This window comes from Melitaea cinxia, chromosome Z, assembly GCF_905220565.1.
Source record: "Melitaea cinxia chromosome Z, ilMelCinx1.1, whole genome shotgun sequence".
Lineage (NCBI taxonomy): Eukaryota > Metazoa > Arthropoda > Insecta > Lepidoptera > Nymphalidae > Melitaea > Melitaea cinxia.
The window spans coordinates 3,583,115-3,601,109 of record NC_059424.1 but is presented as its reverse complement, the minus strand read 5'-3'; the positions used below and the strand labels follow the sequence as shown (position 1 = coordinate 3,601,109).

At 32.3% G+C, this 17,995-nt stretch overlaps 1 protein-coding gene across 1 annotated transcript; it reads left to right on the top strand.

Moving 5' to 3' along the window:
* The first annotated feature begins 1,348 nt into the window (after positions 1-1,348).
* LOC123668495 (myrosinase 1-like) lies at positions 1,349-10,549 on the top strand. The gene is made up of 11 exons (XM_045602229.1): positions 1,349-1,377; positions 2,085-2,188; positions 3,683-3,830; positions 4,506-4,672; positions 7,233-7,493; positions 7,812-7,906; positions 8,190-8,337; positions 9,168-9,331; positions 9,682-9,834; positions 10,108-10,199; positions 10,399-10,549. The coding sequence occupies exons 1-11, from the start codon at positions 1,349-1,351 to the stop codon at positions 10,547-10,549; spliced, it is 1,512 nt and encodes a 503-aa protein (XP_045458185.1).
* Positions 10,550-17,995: the final 7,446 nt, after the last annotated feature.

Sequence of the window (17,995 nt, the reverse complement as noted above, 5' to 3'; positions counted from 1 at the left end):
TTGACACATTTACTCCAGAAACAAAATATAAATTAAAATCATTAGCAGAAGAAACACAAAGAATAATAAACAAACAACCAATAGTAAAATACGGGGACCACTACTCAATAATATTAATTATTATTATTTGTGTCATTTTAATGTATTCAATGTCTCGATTATTCTTATACATTAAATCGCGTAACCGTCGTACCCACCAAATTCATATTGCTTCCCAACTAGTCCATGCAGATCCGCCTTCATCAAATCCACTTACTTCCAAGTCCTGTGATTCCGATCCCAACTAATAAGGTAAAGCAGGCTCCGGAGGTCATTCCACCAGCTAGTACCAGAAGGCATATATAGTTTTATCCTTCCTAAACTTCGACGGTCAACCCCGAAGTTTAGTCTACCTCGGGGAGGTGTTATAGCCCTGACATTTTAGTCTTATCTCTTACCTGTCCTGCCACCTCAGCACCTCTACTCTAGAAACCTCACATGCCTGCTCCTCCCAGTCAGTCTTATTCTTACCTCCGACTCCGACGGTCGCATTTTTTTTTTAAAGTATTTCCAATCAAAGTTTTATAACAGTACGCAAATTTCACTCATATAAACAACATTTTCGGATTTTATCGCGGCTTATAAGTTTTTTAGATGCCCGATGTTTCGGATACTTTACAGCAGTCACGGGAGGATTATATATTATTTTAAATATTATATTTTAATATTATAAATATGAAATCTTGAAATATTGTATAAAAATATATAATATTTTAAGAGCCATAATATTAATTTAACGCTGATAAATCCTCGCGCTGTGGCTTGCGGGCGCCACCGCCAAAACGAGTACCTCCTAAAAAATTTTTTTTTATACTAAATATTAATTAAAAAATTAAAAAAAAAAATATAGTGTATAAGCATTTAAATAAATAAATTCCCGTTGGAAAAAAGTTTAAATTAATTTTTCTTAAGAAATGGCGCTATTGTAAAATAATAAAATTTCTTTCGACTTCACCTCAGAGCTCCGTGTTTATTGCAAATTATTGAAAATGTTTAAATAATTGCTGTATAAATTTTTGCTTATTGGATCCTTTCTTATATATATTCAATAGGACTATGTTGCTAAAGCTTTTAAAAATCGTGTATTTCGTTTATAATATATTTTTTAAGTTAACAAAAAATTATTTCAATTCATTCAATTCATTTCAAAAAATAACTTTTTAGACGTCATTCCCGATCGAATGAGCTTTGCCTTATATTATTAGGACCTTTAATCTCTATTTAACACGTTTTTGGACTTATTGTCTGGACTACCGTACGTATGTGTGCGTTTATCAAAAGTGTATAAATAAGGATAATCTGAATCAAGATGTGGGGGCTTAAAGCTGTGGCAACAAGGTTAGTGAAAAGTTTCAGTTGTAATTTTAATATTATTAAAATAATATAAGTATTAAATATGAAATATATATTAATTGATTATTAATTTTTTTTTCAAAATTTGAAGGTATATAATTCGTATAAAATTCATACGCTATTTCAGGAAATCAAAAATAACTTATTAAGTTTTATTAACCATCTAAATAGCTATAAGTCCGCCCATTGCACTTCACAGTCTTTAACTGTTTTTAAATGTGTTTAATATTTAAAATGTGGTTGTGGTGTACAATAAAGTAAAAATAAATACATATAAATAAATAAATAAAACAAAATAATTAGTAATTGAAAAAATTAAAAAATAAGATGGCAGAACTTTAACTTCTTGAGTACTAAGAGCTTTTAAGCTCTGTAATCAACAGAACTATGGATTAGGGATGTTTATTAATTCTTATCAGAATTCCTTATTTAATTTTTAAAAATATACTAACCAACTTTAAAATAAAAAGGAAAAGTTTCTCAATTTTTTATTTTATTTTTTACCATGTGTGTTCCTTTTTTTTATCGAAAATGGTGCTATCATGTAGTTCCGATCGAAATCTTTTTGAGACATCCCCAATGATGCGTATCTAATTGAAAATTTATTTGGTTAAATACGAGAAGTAGTCGATGAAAATTGATGTCAATATTTTTTTCGTTTACAAGCAAACGCATTTTTTTCCTTTTTTTAGTTTGTTGGTGTGTTCGGTGCTGGGTGCTCGAAATTTCCCACCTGATTTTAAATTCGGGTCAGCTTCATCTGCTTACCAGGTTGAGGGAGCTTGGAATTATGGCGGTGAGTTATTGATTTAATATTTTTAAGTGAATTCGATTGTATATTTTTATTTTTGTTAACACAGGTCTTTTGACTGGGTGGACCAATTTCGATGATTTTTTTATTGGAAAGGTGTCATGTGGTTTAAACTAAATTTAATTGAGATCTGGCAAGTAATTTTCGAGTTATATTTAATAACGCGTATTTACTTAACTATTTTTTCGTCGACTTACGTTGTATTATACCGCATAACTTTTCACTGGGTGTACCGATTGTATTGATTCATATTTTAATTGTAAGTCACTAACTTACATTAACTCATTTAACTTTGATTAACTCATTTAACTTTGATTGAGATCTGATGACTATTTTTTGAGTACTCTTTGATAACGCGTATTTACTCAACTATATTTTAAGTGTACCTACGTTGAATTACTTATCGGTGTAATTGAACTCGGTTTTATTTCGTTAGCGAGCAAACACAATTATATTATAATACTACTAGCGTGGCTTGGCAAACCAGTATGGGGTCCGCTTAAGGTTAAGCCGTTATCGTAGCCTACTGATGTCTGCAACATCAGGTGCTTCACTCGAATAGCTCTCACTACCTTACTCAACATAGGAACTTAACACAACTTGAGTGCAGTAACATTTTGACGTGATTTTCTGAAAAGTTGAGCTGAACTTTCCCAGTTAGCCTTCTCTAAATTTTAAGTAAGATACTTCATACTGTGCAGTTCTTCGATCTTACTTAGTTGATACAATAGTACCAGCAGGAAGAATACTTAATTTAACAATTAATCTTAATTAAATACATATGCCACAGAAATATGATAAGCTAATTTCCTTAAATTAAATTATGATCAGTATAACAAGTATCCGCAAGTAATAATTGCAATATATTATTAATTATTTAAATGCTAATAATAATAATAATACTGGAAATGGAACTTGAATCTTTCCTTAAAATAAAATAGATTAAGGATATGAGTATTCCTGCGAAGGCAAATTGGGAACCACTTATTTTTTATATATTTGCGTAGTCCAAATTTAAATAATATAGGTACATAATTACTGAATGTAATCAAGCTTATTAGGCTACTCCTCTGTAATATTAAAATAGTGCCTATGTGCAAGAGCAATTTTAGTAGTAATGGGTAGTACGCAATTACACGCAATCTGCGGAGAGACTCAGCCAAAGCGAACATCTTGTGACTAACTTCACATATCTGTAATATAACACCTAAATTTCTCACGTTTTCGCTACATGAAATGGTGAATCCATTCAATGTAAGATACGGTAGTTCAGATTTATCTTGTTTGGATTTATAATTAGCCTGAAAGCTTTAGTTTAAAGTAACTGGGAATGAATTGGGAAATATGAACAATATAATTCATTTTAAATTATTGATAGCTTCAGAAATCACAACGACAGTTACGAATCCGTCTAACAAAAATGCTACAAGAACGTTTCGTATACAAAGATTATCTTTATTGGTCTTTAATATGTTCCAGACAAAACTCCTAGTATTTGGGATGTCTTTATAAAAAAATATCCCAACGTGATCATCGACAATTCAAATGCAGACATCGCTTGCAACAGTTTCCATGATTGGGAGAGAGATGTTAAAATGGCACGCGAACTGGGTTTAGACTACTACAGGTACCATATTCTCTGAATTTAATGATAACATACAAACAATAAACTGCTGACTGCTAATTAGCGTGCACTTCCTACATACGCAAACATTTTTTTTCTGTTTTAATAGTGTCCTATAAAAGCCTCCTTTACTAAACGTTCGAATTCTACTAGAATATATTCAGTATTTATGTCGTATATAGCGTTTAAGTCCAAGAAATATATTTCAATTTAAAAGTATCTTAAATAGCACTACTAAGCTACTACTGTACTGTAATCTGTATAAATATGCTCCAATTGGTTAAAGGTTTCATTATCAACGAGGGCGGGGTTAGAATTTAATTTGTCACGCTTTTATACTTCTGGCTAGCATATGTACCTTTATGTTTCAAACTAATACACATATTAAGGATTTCTAGAACTTAGATAATGACTTGGTAATGTTAGAATTAGATTCATTATACGAGTATATTTAAATTTGTAATTTTAAAAATTCTACCTACGACAACATTTAGAAGATAATTCGTTTGTATAGGCTATATTTTATAACATGAATGGACTCGAAATTACCTGTAATAAATATACAATTATATTACACTTCATTTCAAAGGAATTAAATTGATTGATAGCCGCAGAAAAACTTATTTGCAGAATATCTCATTTGAAACTTATTTCATAAGATTGCTCCGTGTTTTTCAGATTTTCAATTTCCTGGCCAAGGATTTTGCCCACTGGTAAACAAGATCGTATCAGTGAATACGGGAAGAAGTATTACAACGACCTAATCAACGCGTTGCTTGAAAATGGTATCAAACCAGTTGTCACGATGTATCATTGGGACCTGCCGCAGGCCTTGCAAGATTGGGGTACATATTTATTAGCTTTTAATATTGATATGCTATGTGGCTATGGCATTAAAGAATATAGCCACCCCCTCTCTTCCCGTGGGTGTCGTAAGAGGCGACTAAGGGATAACACAGTTCTACTACCACCTTGGAACTTATAAAGCCGATCGATGAAACATATATATGACGCCTGTGAAAGATCACAAAATGCTATTGGTATATTTTGTGACCTATCAAAGGTATTCGATTGCGTTGACCACGGGATGTTATTAAGTAAACTTGAGTATTACGGCGTTAATGGTAAAGCTCTTAATCTAATTGCTTCATATCTGTCTAATAGAATTCAACACGTCTCAATAAACGGAACGAAGTCTTCTGGATCTGTGCTAAAAAGGGGCGTTCCACAGGGGTCGATTCTGGGTCCATTTCTTTTCTTAATATATATAAATGATCTGCCATTTTATGTTAAATATATTTGTGATATAGTGCTATTTGCAGATGACACTTCTCTAATATTTAAAGTTGATAGGAAAAAAGTAAATTATGATGACGTGAACGCTTCTTTGTCGCGAATTCAAGATTGGTTTAAAATAAACAACTTGGTTTTGAATGCCAAAAAAACCAAGTGCGTTGTGTTTTCGTTACCTTAATGTTAAGCATCCAAATTTTAATTTTATAATAAATAACGAGAGGCTTATTGTCAATGATACTACAGTTTTCTTAGGGATACATTTGGACTCAAAACTTCAGTGGAATTCCCATTTGTCATCCTTGAATGGTAGACTCAGCTCCGCGGCATTCGCTGTTAGAAAAGTACGACAACTGACCGACGTTGCAACTGTACGCTTAATATATTTTATCTATTTCCATAGTGTTATGTCTTACGGCCTGCTACTGTGGGGTAATGCTGCAGATATTGAGACTATATTTATCTTGCAAAAAAGGGCTATTCGCGGCATTTACGATCTTGGAGCTCAAGTCTCCCTACGGGATGTTTTCCAAAAGGTGGACATATTAACGATCGCGTCGCAGTATATTTATAACAATATTATGTATATCCACCAAAATATTCATTGTTTTGAAATAAATAGTAATAATCGCATTGTAAACACGAGACGGAATAACAAAATTGTAACTCCAAGTTTTCGACTGTGCAAAGTAACCGTTTCCTTTCTGGGTCATGGTATTCGCATGTATAATAAAATACCACAAACGATTTTGGAATTGTCTCAACATAAATTTAAAGTTTTTATAAAAAAAATAATAATAGCAGGATTACATAGTTGATAAAGATGTGTGGACTTAGTGACGCTGTATTTTATGCAACATGTTACTAATTTTGTTCTAAAACACAGTTTATATATTATTTTCAAAAGAGTAACTACGGAGTTTCTTGCCGATTCTTCACTGCAGAATCTACATTCCGAATCGGTGGTAGCTTCATTTTTACAAAAATAATAATTTATTTTTAAAGCTTTAATTTGTAAAATGACGATTCGAAAGTGCTCTTGGAGCCTATTTGAATAAAGCTATTTTTGATTTTGATTTTGATGGCGAGATAACCGTCCTACTGCTGGCTTTAAAATATACAGGCCGAAGACGGGCAGCAACGTCTTAGGTGCGACAAAGCCAGCCCTGCGGTCACCAACCCGCCTGCCTAGCGTGGTGGCTATGGGCAACACACATGAGTTCGCGCCATTTTTTGCGCGAACTTGTGGAGGCCTATGTCCAGAAGTGGACTGCAATAGGCTGATATGATGATGATGATGATGATGAATAGTGATGAAAATTAACATTTATTATTTAAAATACTGTATCAAAAACATAATCTACTGATTCTAATTGGATATAGGCTATATATTTTAATAGCCAGTCTTCGTATTCACAAATTCCTAAAATAATTCTTTTACCAAGACTACACTATTATTTCCTCTGTTTGTTATAGAGTCTATCTTTAGAACTGTAATATATAGATAACTGAAGTTTTATATATATTTATGCATTTATTTATAATTATGTATATATGTATTTAAGTAAATATATTCACACGTTTATGTCATAATTTGTACATCTACACTGACACAATACCATCTCCTCTGCCCCTAGGTTGCCTGGAAGAGATGCTTTTCAGCGAAAAGGCTTTGTACCTTCTTTGGTGTACAATAAAGTGTATTGTTATGTTATGTATTGTTTTCACCAAATATGTGATCATATAGGCGCTATAACAGCAAACTAAAAGGTAGAAAGCAGGATACAATATAAAAATTCTAAGATAGGCTAGACTTTTACAAGAGAGGTTTCCTTCGAAGTTCTTCTAGTCTATCAAATCGAAACCTCCAAGGAATAGAATTAGAACTTGAGTTTTTTAAGTAAACGGTTTTGTGTCAACATCATAATTAATTGAAAACATTAAAAATATAAATACTAAGGTTCGGCATTATGTGGAGGCATTGAAATATCAATGGGTTAACATAATTGAGTTATGATGGTCATGGAATCCATCGAATCGAATAGAAAGTTCGAATGGTTGCGAAAATATCCACTTTTTGTTTATTAATTGAATTTTAATGTATTCTTTCAGGTGGATGGCTGAACCCTCTAATAACTGACTGGTTTGAAAATTATGCACGCGTCCTTTACTCTCTATTTGGAGATCGCGTCAAAACTTGGCTAACTCTGAACGAACCTCTCATATTTTGTGAATTGTCCTTCAACACCGGTAAACATCCTCCAGGACTATTAAGTGCTGGTCAAGGCAACTACGTTTGCAACAAAAATGCGATGCTCGCTCACGCTAAAGCTTGGAGAGTTTATGATAAGGAATTTAGAGAAAAACAAAGAGGTAATATTATTTGAAAAAATTACAAACTTGCCCTTATACGGGACTTACCGTGGATGTCATTTTAAAAAACTCTCGCTATTTTGGCGACACTGCACGAGTCTCCCGTGACCATTTCATCTGCATAACGGTATCATCATCGAAATATTGGGAATAAACTCAAGTTTTATATTGGAGAAAAAATTAAAGATGTTGTAGAAGTATATAAAACTATTTAATACATATATATCACAATATTATACCTATTAACCTGTATATAGTAGTATTCTTACGTGATTATTAGTTTATTAGTTATGTTGTTGTGTTATTTGTATTTTACAGGAAAAGTTTCTCTTGCAAATCAATACATCTGGCTCGAACCTCATACTGATAGTGAAATTGATGTAGAAGCGACAAAAATTGCAAGACAGCTCATGGTATTTATTAATTATTATATATCTATATTAATATCAAATGATATTAGCATGAGTGTCTAATATATAAAATTTATTGCACTCACTAATTCAGAAGCATTACCTATAAAATTTAATGGCAAAAGTTTATTCATTACCATATTTTTACGTGTAATTATTATAAACTTTTTAAACCTTCGCTATAAAAAAAGCAGAATTCTCTGCAATTATCCAAATCGAATGGAGTGAAAGTAAAAAAAAAATACTTAAATATTTTGATAATTCTTTTACATTATTATATTTTCAGATTGGTATGTACACGCATCCGATATTCTCCAAAGATGGCGGATGGCCACCGGTCATTGAGAGGATTGTAGCAGAGAAGAGTAAGAAAGAAGGTCGTTTTCTGTCAAGACTACCAGGTTTTACTCAAGAAGAAATCGAAGTAATAAAAGGTATGGTTATAATATTTAAGGCTTAAAAAACTTTGTTCTCATAAGATTTTTATATTAATATACTAGCTAGCCACTAGAACGGTAAAGACGTCCACGTAATGATAAATACGGTAACCGCGTAGCCGATGGACGCCTGCAATAATAGGTGCGGTGCATCACAAGCGCGTTTTCGACCCTAGCACCGATACTAGAAATTCTGGCTATTTTACTCACCACAGGAACTCAATACTACTTGACAGTAATTTAATTTTTCTGTGTTCCTCTAAAAGATTATGGTACTTTCTCACTTAAACGGGTCCAGATTTTAAACAATATATTTTCTATTAAACATATCCGCTAACCCGCATTGGAGCTGCGTGGTGGATTACACACATATTGATATTGGATATTACAGGCTGAAGCGTATAGATAATAATATAGATAGATAGATACTCTTTATTGTACACAACAACAATCAACACAATAACATATCACAAATAAAAATAAAATAAAAATAAAACAGTGTACAAAGGCGGTCTTATCGCTAGAGTAGCGATCTCTTCCAGACAACCTTTGGGCATATAGGACACAGCGTAGTGAAAAAGCGGTAGGGGAAGTGTATACAGAGAAGTGACAATTAGTGTCACCTAGAACAATATCAAACTATCGAGTATAAATACACATACATATACAGCACAATACATACATACATAGATACATACATACAAACATATATATATATATACACAGACATACATACACATATATATACATACGCATAAAAATACTATACCTACATATAAACGAAATACATATAATATGAATAATAGCATATATACTTTTCTTTGCAGGAACCTACGATTTTTTGGGCATCAACTACTATACGGCACGGACTGTGAACAAAGTAGAAGATGGAGTTGAAGTTGGTGAATGGCCTCTTTTAGGATCATCGGACTTAGACATACAACTCACTACTAATGATAAATGGAATATGACGGATGCGTCGTGGCTCTTCGTATGTATATAATTAAAAATACGGTTAAATTTAAGATTATTTTTCAAATTACTACCACTATTTCATTCAACTACCTTCTGCCTGCGGCTTTGCCCGCAATAAACGAGGAACACACTTTATATGTATGTCTGCAAGGCTACCGGCCGTCCTCGCTCTTTCTTTATTGTCCTGGATAAATAAGCTATCTAAAACTAAAGTAGTTTTTCAATTTCAAATATTAGTTATAAAGATTAGTGCTACTGACCAAACTCTTCAGCTTTATAATATTAATTATAAAATTATTACTTTTTAACATCAACTTGATTTTGACTTAATCGCCTTAAAACGTGACATTGTAAAAATTATTTCAGGAACATCCTGTCGGCTTTCGTCGACTGTTAAACTGGCTGAAAAATGAATATGGAGACATTGATATTCTGATCACTGAAAATGGTTACGCTACTAATAAAACCATAATTGATGACCAAGCTCGAGTGAAATACATGGAAAAGCATTTGGAACAGGTACTATAGTCGCCGGCAGAAAAATAGTCAATACTAGTCACTGCAATAAATATCTAACGCATACGATCATCTGATATTAATACAGGCAATTTAATGCTTGTATTGGTAATAGGTGTTTTTTTTTTGATAAATATAAATAATCCCTCTCCCACTCAGAGGTGGCAATGGAACCAGCTCCTGGGACAAGAAGCAATGTAAACTGTAACAAGGTGCTAGTCAGTTTTGTGCGTTTTGTATTTCTGTAGACTAAAATTTCATTTCGGATTTTTCTAGGTTCTTCTTACGATTAATGAAGATAAAATCAAAGTAATAGGCTATACCGCTTGGTCAATGATGGACAACTTCGAGTGGTGTGATGGTTACAGGTATATTTTTCTTAATATTAATTTAGGTATCATATAACGTTTCACCACTGAGATAATATCACTTTTCAAATAAGCGAGGGCTTAGAGCTAAATTTACCACACTAATCAACTGCGAGTTGGTGGATAAATTCCCTAAGTTTTGTCAAATATTTTTGTATCGTAAAAAAAGTGGAAAATAATTCTTTTCAACTTATTTCAGCTTAAGGTTTGGGTTGTACGAAGTGGACTTCAAGGATCCAAAACTCAAGCACAAGCCTCGAGCTTCCGCACATTACTACACTAATGTGATAAAGCATCGCTCACTAGATTTTGATGATAAAATCTCTAATATAATTACTGGTGAACTTTAAATTTTATTGTTCATAAATGAATTCTTTTGAAAATTAATTAATTTTTGAAATAACATTAATTTTTTTTTGTTTCCCTTACATAGTTTTATTAACTAGTTTATTTTAGTTTTATTTTCTTTATCAATTTAAAATAAATTTTGAGTAACATAATTGTGTTTTCTCGCAAATGAAAAAAAAAAACTGACTTATTATTAAATTCGTTTTATCATATAAATTTAAGAGAACATGTAAAGACTAAAAATCCTGCTTCTATCCTTACCCTGTATAAAGCCTTAATACGTAGAGTCCTTGATTATGTGTCCCTATCTGGAACACTAACTATAATATACATATTGACAGAATTGAACGCGTGCAACGCAGTTTCACACGCTTTCTGGCACATAAGGATCCTAGTTGTTCCTATCGCGCTATATTATCACATTTCAATTTAAACTCTCTCGACGCTTCACAAGATTCTACATGGGCAAGTGAGTTGTTCAAATGTCATCCAGCGAATCAACAGCAACGTCCCTAGATCTATTCCCAGCCATACTAATAACATAAATAAGTTTTTAAATTAACATGGTTATTTCTAGTACTAAAATTATTTGAAAACGAGATATTTTTTTTTATAATCCTTGTTTTTTATTGTGTTGTCATCTTTGTATACAGATTAGTATTATTTTTGTATTCGCTATCTGAACGCAAATTTTGATTATGTAACAATAAACTAATTTTTGGGGAAGACACTGTGGCCTGTAACACAGCTTTTTTAAGCTAGCACGGGTCGCAGGGCTTCTTGATATTGTAAACTACATAATTTGAGCAAATAAACTATTTATTATTATTATTATTATTATTATTATTTACCATGTTTTCTCGTGAACAAGACATTCGTAGATAATGCCGATATACCGAGCTTCGCAAAATGAAAAAAAAAACATGATAAATATACCGTTTTTAAGTAATTTCATTTTTATTATGTTTTTAAAGTATACTCATGTGGAAAGAGGACTGTCCACTTTGTATAGGGGTTTCGGCCCCGAGTGGACAGTCACTGAGAAAAATAATTATATATTAAGTTAGTAGTACTAACAAGTAGGAATTAGAAAAATGATATAGTTTTGTGTCCAGGTATTTCATTTTTTGTTTTTTTGTGGATAATTACAAGAAGGTTTCTGATAAATAAAATCATTGATTTGTTATTTTTGTTTTACTATGTTATCTAAAAACTTGCCGCGCTTTGTGGATTTAGTAGTCGTAGAAATAGAATAATAAACTAATTTTAAAGTTATATATTTTAATAGCACGCGGTCAGAAAACAGGGGTAGGTTCGGAATCAGGCGCGTTAGGCACCTGATTTTCAGCCTTTATTTCCTTAGCTGGCCCACGCCGTGACAACGTACCTTAGAAAGTAAAATGGAAGGACACTGGCCTGACTAATTCCCGGCGATGATGGTCTTCAGTTCCGTCTTCGTCCGATGACCGGCGGAGATCTCCACCGGTGTAAATGCCGGTAATCAGTCAGCCCGTTATTAATCGAGGGCAGTGACTCGATTTGTAGCAAAGTATGATTAAAGATATAAATCTAAAAATAAAATCCTGAAACGAAGAAAGTTCCAAGTCAGGAAAAGAACAATTCAGAAACCAGTGTCACAATTAGCAAAATAATAAATAATTACAATTTTCTCGTTAAGTTAAGAACACCAGCAATATGTAATTATAATAGATATCATGAGAACTTACCCCAGCGGGATTCAAGCCGAATTAGGGTCGAGGTTAGGTCTCGAGGTTCGGCGGCAACGAAGTGCAAAGAAAAAAAAAGCAAAGACACGCGAGCAAGGCGCTCCTTCCCGCGCTCGGGAATATTGACAAGCAAAAGTCTATGCGTTAAGGACGCTATCACATTTTTCCACAAATATCAGCGTTTTTCACGTACCATTTTAACTAATTAGGAGTCACCCTGAGAGAATATCTTGGTTTCAAATGAAAGATAATATATTCATCTCCGAGTGAGACCATAAAAATTCTATAGCCCCATACAAACTTTTCACACAAATACAGTTTAACCATCACAGAAATCGCAAAAAATTAAAAAAAGACGGGTCTGAATTGGAACCATTATAGCTAAATACACTGCACTAAGAAAAATAACTACACTAAGGAATTGTTGCTTATTTAGTCCTCTATGCGTAGCGCTAGATATTTTATATAAAAATAAATAATATTTCCATTTATGAGAAAAATAAGAAACGCTCTCAAATTTCTTCATACATTTTTTACAAGTGAACCATCGTCGTTCCGCGCCGAAACGCGCTCGTGGAAGCACGCCTGTATCGCTTTAGCGCAAGTAATAATTACGTAAAAAATGAGTTCCTTGTGTGTACTGTGCTTGGACGAAATTGATACTTCACAATCGATTGTCTTTGCTATGCATCTGGTTTATATATTATAATAATCAATAATAATAAGTAATCTTCGCAATTTGTCTTCTTTTCAACCGACTTCAAAAAAAGGAGGAGGTTACTCAATTCGACCGTATATATATATATATAAGAATATAATATATAGGATATTATATATATATATATATATATATATATATATATATATATATATATATATATATATATTTTTTTTTTAATGTATGTTCGGAGATAACTTTTTCGTTTATGAACCGATTTGATAATTCTTTTATTATTGGAAAGGAGATATCCCTAGTTTGGTACTATGATAAGGTAACTAGGATCTGATGATGGGATCCCAGAGAAATCGAGGAAAACTTTCAAAAATCGTACGGGTGACTAGTAAATTTAATCATGTTTTCATTAAGTACTATAAAGCACTACTATTTAATAAAGGTCTGGAGTCGATCTGATGATGGAGAAGAAAGATAGTCGAGGGAACTCTTCAACAATTTATAGCAATTAACTGCTTTTTGAACTTAATTCGTTTCTATTGATGAGAACTTTGCACCTGTATTAATTATAAGTGCCATTACAGTCTGATGATGGAGACAAAAGATAGTCGAGGGAACTCTTTAACGATTTATAGCAATTACCTGCTGTTTGAACTTAATTCGTTTCTATCGATGAGAACTTTGCACCTATATGAGTTATAAGTGCCATTACAGTCTGACGATGGAGATGAAAGATAATCGAGGGAACTTTTCAAAGATTTATAGCAATTACCTGCTGTGTGGTCATCTGTGTCGCAGGACCAGGTTTGATGATGGAGCCCATAAACACTCGAGGGAATTTCTCAACAATTTACAGCAGTTACCTTTTGCTGTTTGACGACCGCTTTGATATAATGGTGCATGTGCCGTGTCGGCGGCGCCTAAACACTGACGGTCGTGGGTTCAATTCCCACTCGGAGTGGATATTTATATTTATACAAATATTTATTTTCGGTCTAGTTGTTAATCCTTGTGGTTCTCCCAACCTAGCCTCAGAGAACACGCTAGGCTGTCAGTCCCGGTTGTTATTACGTACACCTGATAGCGAACTTTACTCATAGTATGTCGACGCGTTAGCGCAGCGGTCACAGCACTGGCTGTTGCGCTGGCGTTAGTGGGTTCAATCTCCGCGCAGGACAGACATTTGTATTGGCCATATAAATTTGTCATGATCTGGGTGTTTGTGCCTGTGTCTTGTGTATGTTTCCGGACCCCCGACACAAGAGAAAAAGCATCCTTGTTAGGTCTACCCATCACTAAAAATTGTAAAATAAAATAATTTTTAACAAAAAAAAACCGACTGCTAACAGGAAACTAAAAAGTGAAAAATAAACTTACTTAGTACAAAGTAATTCGTATTTTGATTTAATTAATCAGAAATGATTAAATAAATATTTTATAATATTGAAGTCGGTGCCAAGTAAATACTACAACAACCTGACTACAATAACAAATACAAACAACATACACAACAAACAAGTACAAAAAAATATTATTAAATATATCAAAACCATAACAGAATAATAACAGTATTCAAACTAATTTATAGTCAATGAAACAAATTATGAAATAAAACTGAATACAACTTACGAGTAGATACTAGAGTAGTTATTTTTTTACTTGGCACCGACTTCAAAATTATAAAATATTTATTAAATCATTTCTGATTAACTAAATCAAAATACGAATTACTTTGTACTAAGTAAATTTATTTTTCACTTTTTAGTTTCCTGTTTGAAGTCGGTTTTTTTGATAAAAATTATTTTATTTTAAATTTACATTCATCATCATCATCATTGTTCCGTTTGCAGAGTTATAAAATAAATAAATTTCTAAAATAAAAGCAGCCTAAGTTACTCCTTATTGCATAAGATATATCCCAGTGAAAGTACCGTTAAAATCGGTCCACCCGTTTCAGAGATTAGCTGGAACATACAGACAGACAGACAGACAAAAATTGGAAAAATGTTATTTTGGTATATGGACCGTGTATACATCCGTATGCATTTAGTAAAAAGCAGTATTTTAATATAACAAAAGGACACTTCAATTTTATTTATTTGTATAGATTGTTTACGTAAAATATGTTATGTTTATATTATTATAATGTTAAAACTATAATAATATAACTTAAAATTGTATGTGATTTTGAATTATAAAAATAAGCGTATTATTATCTATTATATTTTATTGTATAGTACGACGAACGAGTAGTAGATACCCTGACGCCTTAAGACATCGTCATAAACAGAGTAGGGGAGAGGTTCCGTGAATAGTAGGTACTTAGTAACAGTTACCAAGTTCGACTTTAAACTTACAACTAAATTTACTAATCAATACCAGTAAAATTAAAAATTAATAATTTCAAGTACCAAGATTAGTTACGTCGGTACAAAATCGAGCAGATAGCGGTATCAATGTGTGCGTACGCGTAATGTTATTGTGTTGCGATTTAAATACCTAAACTTGAGCGAGTGAAAAATGTGATAGCGTCCTTAAGCATAGTCTGTATTTTTATAAATTATTAAGTTTAAATTTAGATATTAAATTATTTTATAATTTAAGGAGTAGACAGGAATATTAAATTTAGAATTTCTAATTACAATTAAATTGATTTTATTAAAGAAAGATCAATAATTACCAAAAAAACATCAACGGCATCTATCAAGTCCGTTAGAGAAAAAAAACGCCGATATGAAACACAGATAGTCACGAAGTGTTGAAACATGCCGATAGATGGCGCTACAAGTAGAAGCATGATAAAATAAAGTGAAAAAACTTAACCTTTACTACAAAATCTTATTTATTAGAGTAACGTTCCAGCACAACGTTACAGTACCCCGCCAAAAAGCGTAGGATTTTGCCTACTAGAGCAAAATCCGACTGAACTAACTACTAAGCTCACTGCAAGATAAAATACTTAATTGCAGTCCTACACACCAACTATGCATAACAACTAAACTTACTACACTTCCATTCTATACATACATCACATCACATACATCATATCCATACATCACGTTGCATACATCACATCACATACACTCTTTCACCTCTCATTATAATCTTTTAGTCAGTAGTAGGTAGCGACACAAAGATCCTTACACACAGAGTAAACAACTGCAGCACTATGTTGTTCACTCAATAAGCTAGTTAAGAGTATTAGATAACATAGTAAAACAAAAATAACAAATCAATGATTTTATTTATCAGAAACCTTCTTGTAATTATCCACAAAAAAACAAAAAATGAAATACCTGGACACAAAACTATATCATTTTTCTAATTCCTACTTGTTAGTACTACTAACTTAATATATAATTATTATTCTCAGTGACTGTCCACTCGGGGCCGAAACCCCCATACAAAGTGGACAGTCCTCTTTCCACATGAGTATACTTTAAAAACATAATAAAAATGAAATTACTTAAAAACGGTATATTTATCATGTTTTTTTTTTCATTTTGCGAAGCTCGGTATATCGGCATTATCTACGAATGTCTTGTTCACGAGAAAACATGGTAAATAATAATAATAATAGTAATAATAATAAATAGTTTATTTGCTCAAATTATGTAGTTTACAATATCAAGAAGCCCTGCGACCCGTGCTAGCTTAAAAAAGCTGTGTTACAGGCCACAGTGTCTTCCCCAAAAATTAGTTTATTGTTACATAATCAAAATTTGCGTTCAGATAGCGAATACAAAAATAATACTAATCTGTATACAAAGATGACAACACAATAAAAAACAAGGATTATAAAAAAAAATATCTCGTTTTCAAATAATTTTAGTACTAGAAATAACCATGTTAATTTAAAAAATTGTGTTTGCTCGCAAACGAAAAAAAAACCGACTTCAATTACATCGACAAGTAATACAACGTAGATCGACGAAAAAATAGTCAAGCAACTACGCGTTATCAAAGATTACTCAAAAAGTAGTTATCAGATCTCGATAAAATTTATATGTGACCACATGATAAACATCAGCTTTCGATTAAATTAAAAATTATCAAAATCGGTACAACCAGTAAAAAGTTATTACGGATTTTCGAGAGTTTCCCTCGATTTCTCTGGGATCCCATCATCAGATCCTGGTTTCCTTATCACGGTACCAAACTAGGGATTTCCCCTTTCCAACAAAAAAAGAATTATCAAAATCGGTACATCCAGTAGAAAGTTATGCGGTATAATACAAAGTAGGTCGACGAAAAAAGCGTCAAGTAAAAACGCATTATTAGATATAACTCGAAAAGTAGTTGTTAGATCTCAAATAAATTTAAATGGGACCAATTGGCACACACAACCTTTCGATTAAAACAAGATTTGTCGAAATCGGTCTACCCAGTCAAAAGTTCTGATGTAACACACATAAAAAAAAAAAAAAAAAAAAATACAGTCGAATTGAGAACCTCCTCCTTTTTTGGAAGTCGGTTAAAAAACTTATTTAAGTTATTAGTATGTCTGGGAATAGATCTAGGGACGTTGCTGTTCGCTGGATGACATTTGAACAACTCACATGTAGAATCTTGTGAAGCGTTTTCAAGTCTCAAATTTCTTGTCGTATCTCGAGAGAGTTTAAATTGAAATGTGATAATATAGCGCGATAGGAACAACTAGGATCCTTGTGTGCCAGAAAGCGTGTGAAACTGCGTTGCACGCGTTCAATTCTGTCAATATGTATATTATAGTTAGGGTTCCAGATAGGGACACATAATCAAGGACTCTACGTATTAAGGCTTTATACAGGGTAAGGATAGAAGCAGGATTTTTAGTCTTTACATGTTCTCTTAAATTTATATGATAAAACGAATTTAATAATAAGTCAGTTTTTTTTTTCATTTGCGAGAAAACACAATTATGTTACTCAAAATTTATTTTAAATTGATAAAGAAAATAAAACTAAAATAAACTAGTTAATAAAACTATGTAAGGGAAACAAAAAAAAATTAATGTTATTTCAAAAATTAATTAATTTTCAAAAGAATTCATTTATGAACAATAAAAT

Coding starts and splice junctions, on each gene's coding strand:
- LOC123668495 (XM_045602229.1), top strand. CDS start 1,349: ATGTGGGGGCTTAAAGCTGTGGCAACAAG. Junction 9,332..9,681: donor CGGATGCGTCGTGGCTCTTC/GTATGTATATAA, acceptor AAATTATTTCAG/GAACATCCTGTCGGCTTTCG. Junction 9,835..10,107: donor TGGAAAAGCATTTGGAACAG/GTACTATAGTCG, acceptor GGATTTTTCTAG/GTTCTTCTTACGATTAATGA.